This window comes from Ranitomeya variabilis, chromosome 2 (assembly GCF_051348905.1).
Source record: "Ranitomeya variabilis isolate aRanVar5 chromosome 2, aRanVar5.hap1, whole genome shotgun sequence".
Taxonomy (NCBI): Eukaryota; Metazoa; Chordata; class Amphibia; order Anura; family Dendrobatidae; genus Ranitomeya; species Ranitomeya variabilis.
Window position 1 is genome coordinate 443,735,404 of NC_135233.1, and position 9,496 is coordinate 443,744,899.

Here is a 9,496-nt window from a genome sequence, read left to right on the forward strand (position 1 = left end):
CACGTGTCCGAAAATGTTACCAATAAAAACGTCAACTCGTCCTGCAAAAAACAAGACCTCACATGACTCTGTGGACCAAAATATGGAAAAATTATAGGTCTCAAAATGTGGAGACGCAAAAACTTTTTTGCTATAAAAAGCGTCTTTTAGTGTGTGACTGCTGCCAATCATAAAAATCCGCTATAAAAAATGCTATAAAAGTAAATCAAACCCCCCTTCATCACCCCCTTAGTTAGGGAAAAATAATAAAATTAAAAAAAATGTATTTCCATTTTCCCATTAGGGTTAGGGTTAGGGCTAGGGTTACGGCTAGGGTTAGGGTTAGGGCTGCGGTTAGGGTTGGGGCTAAAGTTAGGGTTAGGGTTGGGGCTAAAGTTAGGGTTTGGATTACATTTACGGTTGGGATTAGGGTTGGGATTAGAGTTAGGGGTGTGGTTAGGGTTACCGTTGGGATTAGGGTTAGGGGTGTGTTTGGATTAGGGTTTCAGTTAGAATTGGGGAGTTTCCACTGTTTAGGCACATCAGGGGCTCTCCAAACGCGACATGGCGTCCGATCTCAATTCCAGCCAATTCTGCATTGAAAAAGTAAAACAGTGCTCCTTCCCTTCCGAGCTTTCCTGTGCGCCCAAACAGGGGTTTACCCCAACATATGGGGCATCAGCGTACTCGGGACAAATTGGACAACAACTTTTGGGGTCCAAGTTCTCTTGTTACCCTTGGGAAAATATAAATTTGGGGGGCTAAAAATCATTTTTGTGGGAAAAAAAAAGATTGTTTATTTTCACGGTTCTGCGTTGTAAACTGTAGTGAAACACTTGGGGGTTCAAAGTTCTCACAACACATCTAGATATGTTCCTTGGGAGGTCTAGTTTCCAATATGGGGTCATTTTGGGGGTTTCTACTGTTTGGGTACATCAGGGGCTCTGCAAATGCAACGTGATGCCTGCAGACCAATCCATCTAAGTCTGCATTCCAAATGGCACTCATTCCCTCCCGAGCTCTGTCATGCGCCCAAGCAGTGGTTCCCCCCCACATTTGGGGTATCGGCGTACTCAGGACAAATTGGACAACAACTTTTGGGGTCCAATTTCTCCTGTTACCCTTGGGAAAATACAAAACTGGGGGCTAAAAAATCATTTTTGTGAAAAAAAAAAAAAAAGAATTTTTATTTTCACGGCTCTGCGTTATAACCTGTAGTGAAACACTTGAGGGATCAAAGCTCTCAAAACACATCTAGATAAGTTCCTTAGGGGGTCTACTTTCCAAAATGGTGTCACTTGTGGGGGGTTTAATGTTTAGGCACATCAGGGGCTCTCCAAACGCGACATGGCGTCCCATCTTAATTCCAGTCAATTTTGCATTGAAAAGTTAAATGGCGCTCCTTCCCTTCCGAGCTCTGCCATGCGCCCAGTTGTTTACCCCCACATATGGGGTATCGGTGTACTCAGGACAAATTGCACAACTTTTGTGGTCTAATTTCTTCTCTTACCCTTGGGAAAATAAAAAATTGGGGACGAAAAGATAATTTTTGTGAAAAAATATGATTTTTTATTTTTACGGCTCTGCATTATAAACTTCTGTGAAGCACTTGTTGGGTCAAAGTGCTCACCACACATCTAGATAAGTTCCTTAAGGGGTCTACTTTCCAAAATGGTGTCACTTGTGCGGGGTTTCAATGTTTAGGCACATCAGGGGCTCTCCAAATGCAACATGGAGTCCCATCTCAATTCCAGTTAATTTTGCATTGAAAAGTCAAATGGCGCTCCTTCACTTCCGAGCTCTGCGGTGCGCCCAAACAGTGGTTTACCCCCACATATGGGGTATCGGCGTACTCAGGACAAATTGTACAACAACTTTTGGGGTCCATTTTCTCCTGTTACCCTTGGTAAAATAAAACAAATTGGAGCTGAAATAAATTTTGTGTAAAAAAAATTTAAATGTTAATTTTTATTTAAACATTCCAAAAATTCCTGTGAAACACCTGAAGGGTTAATAAATTTCTTGAATGTGGTTTTGAGCACCTTGAGGGATGCAGTTTTTAGAATGGTGTCACACTTGGGTATTTTCTATCATATAGACCCCTCAAAATGACTTCAAATGAGATGTGGTCCCTAAAACAAAAATGGTGTTGTAAAAATGAGAAATTGCTGGTCAACTTTTAACCCTTATAACTCCCTAACAAAAAACAATTTTGGTTCCTAACTTGTTCTGATGTAAAGTAGACATGTGGGAAATGTTACCTATTAAGTATTTTGTGTGACATATCTCTGTGATTTAAGGGCGTAAAAATTCAAAGTTGGAAAATTGCGAAATTTTCAAAATTTTCGCCAAATTTCCGTTTTTTTTCACAAATAAACGCAAGTTATATCGAATAAATTTTACCACTATCATGAAGTACAATATGTCACGAGAAATCAATGTCAGAATCGCCAAGTTCCGTTGAAGTGTTCCAGAGTTATAAACTCATAAAGGGACAGTGGTCAGAATTGTAAAAATTGGCCCGGTCATTAACGTGCAAACCACCCTTGGGGGTGAAGGGGTTAAACATTTTACAAATAATCTACTATCATATTATGTATACAGCTCCTGCACAGACGTCTCTGTCCCCATGGATACAGACTATAAACAAACGCTGTGTAGTCTGATCCTACAGTCACGTGTTACTGCCTCCAATCATCTCACAATAGAAGGGGATGACGATAGAAGAGAGTAACCAATGTTTATCTGTAACCATGGAAACATTTAGGAGTGTATAAGTGCTGTATACACAAAATGGTATTTCATCAAGACTATTTTGTAAATAAATTTTCCTATTTTTATTTATTTTTTTTTATTTTAGATGCGTTGTAACAATGAGGTGATTGTTTGCAAAAGTAACCATACCCTTTAATTATCCCGCAGATAAGCATTCTTCTATTTTAAGAGTGAACTACTATTTAGAGGATGATTATGAGATGGATTATTTTGTGTGTCTTTAATCACGGGATTAATGTTATTGATGGGAGTTGGCGTTGTGTTTGACTGCAGCTCTCGATTGACAGCAGCCTTTGATTTCAGTAAGTGCGAGCGAGATGCATTCTGACATTTGTGTCTATAATCAATTATTAATCACGTCACAGGAAATCTTCCCGAGTGCACGGTCCATACTTAGCCTGTTATGGAGCCGCTTGCAGTGGGGGGATGGAACGCTCTGGCTATCTTCTCTATCTGATGGGGTTATAGTCTGGGTGGGCGCTGTCTTTGTGTGTTACATTGTAGATTATGTCCAAATTCCAATGTATCTACGATGGAAAAATCAACTTTTCAAATAGTTATCATTAAAAACTTTCTCCCATTTTGTCTCTACAGCCCCTATGCAGTCCTATGCATCTCCATGGTAACAGACTACAAACTGACCTGTGTAGTCTGAATCTGCAGTCATTCTCCCTGCTGTCATCCATTTCCTACCATAATATATAATGTATGTTAGGAAGACGTAGAGGACAGATAGAAGGGAGAATAACTGCAAGATCAGACTACACAGGTTTGTTTGTAGTCTGTTACCATGGAGACGCATAGGACAGTATAGGAGCTGTACACACAAGATAGGACGTTTTTCATGGAAACTAGTTGCAAAGTTGCTTGACCAAGGCATTATATTTCTATAAGAAGTGAAACATGTTTCACTCATCCTTTTCAAAAAGGGCACAAAAAACATAAAATGTGATGCCTCGGTATTGCCTGAGAGTTATCTAGAGGAAGACGTAGATCTCCAGCAGCACAGAGAATTTCAGGACAGAAGCATGCTGATCTTATGGGGGGGGGGGGTCAAAGACTAAAAGTTACGTTGTAGAAGGACCAGTGCCTATTAGCAGCACAGAGTATTTTAGGAGAGGAGCGCTCTGTCCTTGTCAGAGGTCACACTCTGCTTTCCATAGTAGTAGAAGCAGTGTCTCATCAGCACAGAGTATTTCAGAAAATGCGGATCCTGTCAGACCGAAAGTTACATAAGGACAGGAGAAGTTTCTTGGCTGCACAGAGTATTTCAGGATATAATTTTTGTAGGTCACAGACTGAAAGTTACATATGGGAGGGATAGCGCCTCTCAGAAGATGAGAGGTTTGATATGGGGGATAGGCAAAACTAATATAGTGAAAGGAACAGAGTCCACAACTGCACAGAGTATTTCAGGAAAAGCATGTGCTAATCCGATGGGAGGTGAAAAAAAAACAAAAAACAGAAACACAATGATTAAATACTCTGCAGTAAATAAATACAGTAGCACAGTGCATGATAATAACATATGGTATTTAGTTAACATGTTTTTGATTTAAAAAAAAAAAAAAATGCGAAAGCCATCCTGCCTCGTCAAGGCGACCGTAATTGGGACAGTCCTAACCCTAATATTAAAAACCTTACCGTTTGCCAAGTGACATGCATGTAGATAAGGGCTGAGACGGACTGAGCCCAACTAATGGACACACAGCCCTTATCTACATGCATGTCACTTGGCAAACGGTAAGGTTTTTAATATTAGGGTTAGGACTGTCCCAATTACGGTCGCCTTGACGAGGCGGGATGGCTTTCGCATTTTTTTAATAACTAAATTCCGTATGTTCTTTTCATACACTATGCTATTTATTTACTGCAGGGTATTTAATCATTGTGTTTCTGTCTTTGTTTTATTCTGTTTAGTGGCCAGTGTGAACATGCCCTAACACGCTGCATGCACACCAATTTATTTCCCAGTTCATACCTGTTTTTTTATTTATTTTTTTCTTATGGGAGGTGATAGACTAAGAGTTACATAGTGGAAGTAGTATGTCCACACGTTGCGCTTTTGCTGTGTTTTTTTTTTTCTGCAGGCGAAACGTAAAGATGCTGCTTACAAAAAATAATTTTTGCTGAGTTTTTGCTGAGTTTTTATTGTCCCTTGTGCATACTGATAAAGTTTAGTGCGCCCCCCCCCTTCCCCCCCCCCCAAAAAAAGCGGATGCCTGCATTTTTGCACTTACTTGTTGCTTTTTATGGGTGAAAAAATGCTGCAAAAACACTGAAAGTGACATGCTGCTTCTTTAAAAAACGCAGCGGTTTTCCAAATCAGTCTGGAAAAAAAAAAACAATGTGTGCGCATTTTTGAAATCTCGTAGCTTTTGTTGGGTACTGTAAAACGCAGCTTAAAATTTGCAAAAATGCAAAGTATGAACATGGCCTTAAGGTTCCAGCGCAGGATGGAAATTCATGCACCCGCTGTTACATGTATCCGACATCTTGAGATATTTGGAATGACCCAATTTTTTTTTTTTCCCCACAGGTCAAGTGTGAGGGCCCAAAGCTGGTCCCGTTCTTCAAGGCCACCTGCGTGTACTTTGTTCTGTGGTTACCGACCTCCAGCCCGTCCTGGTTCAGCGCTCTCATCAAGTGTCTGCCTATATTCTGCCTGTGGGTTTTCCTTCTGGCCCACGGGGTCAGTTTCCTAGTCAGCCATCGCAGTGCCAAGAGGATCTTTGCAGGATTAATCTTCTCCGCGGTGGGAGATGCCTTCCTGATTTGGCAGGAACAGGGTTACTTTGTTCATGGTGAGTGAAGCACGGCAAACGCCTATTGTCCGTGGGCCGCGCTGCTCCCGTGACCGCGGTGCAGTGGTCCTCAGTACAACGGCCGGGGGCTGCAATACCTGAGACCCAACATGTCATTCCACGACTGACCCCAGAACGCAGCAGGACTTTTTTTTACAGCCGTTACTTACTGATCTAAAACAGGTAGATTTTGGGGTTTTTTTTAAATAAAGGGGTAATTAATGGACCAAGGGTGGTGCTAAAATGTAAGAAAAACCTGCATCTCTACTGTAGAGGGGTCAGGTAAATGCAGGTTTATTACAGAATGTATATGGCGGATTTCCACCGCACCGTGGCCTCCTCCTTTCCAGCTCGTCGTCGCTCTGCAGCGCTGGGAGATTTGCATTGCACATAGCCCTATAGTCTAGAAGCCACAAAGGCCTCATTCACTAGTCTCAGACAGTAAATCCCATTCTCACGTTGTTTTTTCTTTACCCCTCACCCATTTAGGGATATGAATGGACATTGGGAAATATAAAAGCTGGCAGCCTCGTTGCTGCTTCTGTGCTCGCTATTTTATAGACAGAGCACTTTATAAATCCGCCCCTCCCCCCAGATACATTTCAATACATTTCTCTGTTCTTCTGCAAGGAGCTGGGTATATATTTTTTTGTTTTGCTTGTAAAGATACTGATTTATTGCTGTCTGTGAATGGAAACATTCTTTTCACATATATCCAAATGGCACAGGTGCATGTTTCCTTAATAGAGAGCGGTTTGATGCACCTTAACGAGGCCAAGCAATATGGCCTTTTAGAGCGTAGACTGCCCTGTATTAACCAGAACAGAGAACTATTGTAAAGACGACCTAGGAGGACCATATATTATATGGTTTCTGCAAAAAGAAAAAAAAGAGCATGAACCGCACATCCCAAAATCATACGTTGATCTAAAGCCGCTAGGCAAAAATTTAAATACTGAACATGAGGTTTTCAGTTTAACATTCTGATCAGACTGTATGAAGCCCACTGCCCCTTCACGGCAAACCTCGTAGTGGGTCCTAACGCCCTAACGGAGCGGAGCCGTGCGGCGACCACCGCCGCAGCGGCCATGCACCAGCAGGGCAGACGGCCTGTTGCCCCACAGCACCCATGCTGCAAGACTGAGCCCCCAAGACTCCAGACCGCGCCGCCCCACCAGCACAAAGCCACAGCAACAATGGCCGCCACACAGCACCAGCACCAAAATGAAGGGAGCATTTAAACTCCCCTTCCTCCAGCTCTTCAGTGAGAGCCAAAATGGGCTAGACCCCTTACTTTGCAGTCTCCTGCTAATTAAAATCACCTGAGCCAAATGGGAGGAGTGGTTTCCCATTGATTTGAATGAGCAACATGCAATACCAAGTTTGTCCTGCAGTGGCCGCTGTGCTGCTTCCCTTCCAGATCCGCATGGATCACTTGATTGTCAGCAGGTCCTCCTTCATATACCAGGGGTCATATTCTGTAAAGCCATATCATATCGGTATGATTTTACTTGTAGTTTTAACTCTTTCTTCCCTTTCCTTTCCTAGGTTTGCTGATGTTTGCCGTCACGCACATCCTATATTCCTCTGCATTCGGAATGAAGCCGCTGGACCTCCGGACCGGTGCCGTGATGGCCTTCGTATCCAGCCTTTTATACTCTTTATTGTACTCTTACCTCTCAGGTCCATTCACCTACTTGGTGGCCGTCTATACAGCTCTCATCGCCTTCATGGCCTGGCGTGCCGTTGCCGGCATGCAACTGTGCAATGACTTATGGACATGGACCAAACTATCGGGATGCATTGGTTCCATGCTCTTCATAGTGTCCGACCTGACGATTGCGGTCAATAAATTCTGCTTCCCCGTCCCTTGCTCCAGAACCATCATAATGGCGACATATTACGCGGCCCAGATGCTGATTTCCCTCTCGGCCGTGGAGTGCAGAGACGAAGAAGATTATAGGAAGAAGAAGTAAAGTGAATTATTGACTACCTTGGAGAAGTGGGTACATGTCACCCCCGGGAGATAAATTAGTCTCCGGTGCATTGATCGTGATTTTGCTCCTTTGAAGCAGTGACGTCTGCTTCGCTGGTTGCCCTTTAAATATGGTCGATGTGGCTGCAATGACAATAGCCAGTGGTGGTCCACGAGAAGGTTCCTGCTTTTCTTTGCATTGCTTGAGGCTGGGTTTACGCTTCTCGACACTGTGTCCCATATTTCACGCACCTCTTATACCGTCTAATATGTATTCCTGAGGGCGCCGCGTCCAGGACACCCCCCTCGCTGTGTACAGGATTTACCCGCTGTATATTTATACTGGATAAGTATTGATCTGACTCCTCGGTCAGTCCTGGTTAGGTCCTAGCTTGTGACTGCTCTCCGCACTACCACCACTACATAGAACAATCTGGTGCTGTTATGGGCCATTTCTGAGGTTTTCAGTTGTAGCTCATGTGTCAGAACCTGCAGGGTCTTGTGCAGGGATACTGATGCTTGTCCTACAGCATTCATGTGATAATGTGATCACAATGTACCTGGATCTATTTGGAATTCCTGCCATTGATTTGTTGGCTCCTGGGGCTATGGGACTACTAGTAACAGCATGCCCAGCCGGTGCCACATAAGCTATAGAAGTCCAAAATTCAGGCAGCGACAATATCCCAGACAGTATACTGACACTTTAATGGCAGCCAGCCGGACTTGGTGAACTTTCTCATGTGTCCTGGGGAGAGGGATGGTGTTTTAAGCAATGCAGTTGTAGATGATACAAGAAGCGCCCCTATGATAAAACTTCCTGGATGAGTCTCGTCTACAGAACCACTACTGACTACCTGCCCTTCACTCCTCTTAAAGGGCAATTCCAGTCAAGGACAATTTGCCTAAGTGTTTGGTTCAATATTGGCGTATTATTCTACATAGATTCTTGTCCATAGGGAGCAGTATTACACCAGTGCTGATTGAGTAAGGATAATGAGGTCTTCAGCAAGGGACGCTCCCGGAATACCGAAAATATAAACTCATGATGGGGAGGGCATTTATAGTTTAAAAAAAAAGATATTTATTAAACTTTTTTCTTTATTACTTTACTATTTGATTGAAAGGGCTTTTATATTATTGGGCTATCATTAAGATCGGAGATCAGTGGGGGTGCGATACCCTGCCGATCAGCTGTTCCTGAATGTGATCAGTTGTGGAGCAGAACTGCACGGCTCCATCATCTGTATAATGGCCGCCATGACCGGGTACTGCACATTCGCTCCTACTCGAATAAATGGGATCTGCAGTACCTCTCCGCGGCCACTGTACAGTTGGAGCAGTGCTGTTCCGCCCCGCAACTGATCACATCCAGCAGGAACAGCTGATTGGCACAGGTGCCACCCATCTGACATTGATGACTGCTACTCAGGATAAGCCATCAATCTAAAAGTACTAGACAGCCCCTTTAACAATACTTATTGCAGCGTTACTGTTAATATTAAAAAACGTTGCTTCCAGAAATGGCGCCACACCTGTCCACAGGTTATATGTCATATCACTTATAAACGATGGGCGGCGAGAGGCAAAACCACACGTCACTTGTAGACAGATGCGTCTCTGTTTTCGGAAGAAAGCAGCCATGTTTTTATAATCCTGGACTAGCCCTTTAAGACTGGAATTGCTTTTTAAAGGACTACTACCATCGTAATGAAAAGGTCATCAATATAAGGACGATAGGTCATCGATATTAAGAGCGGACAACCCCTTTTAATATGGAATTTACCATTTAGTTATGCATGTAAATTAGTGTAAACAATCTCTTTTAGTGCCACCTGGAGCTGACTTGTATAGTTTCTCTTTTTTAATTGTATATTGCCAATAAGACACCAAACACTGCTGGTCTTATAAGGAGAGACCGTCCTTTTAAATATGAAAATTACTAGAGATTAAATTCTCTTTT

The 9,496-nt window shown here is 42.9% G+C and overlaps 1 protein-coding gene across 6 annotated transcripts in view; it reads left to right on the forward strand.

Annotated features, from left to right (window-relative positions):
• Positions 1 to 8,645, forward strand: part of TMEM86A (transmembrane protein 86A) — a 110,846-nt gene extending 102,201 nt beyond the window's left edge. For all 6 annotated transcript variants that reach the window (XM_077287164.1, XM_077287163.1, XM_077287165.1 and 3 more), the window contains 2 exons: positions 5,294 to 5,558; positions 7,107 to 8,645. In XM_077287164.1, the coding sequence (XP_077143279.1) occupies positions 5,294 to 5,558; positions 7,107 to 7,534 (693 nt within the window). In that variant the 3' untranslated portion in view covers positions 7,535 to 8,645. The remainder of the gene's footprint in view (positions 1 to 5,293; positions 5,559 to 7,106) is intronic.
• The last annotated feature ends 851 nt before the right edge of the window (positions 8,646 to 9,496 follow it).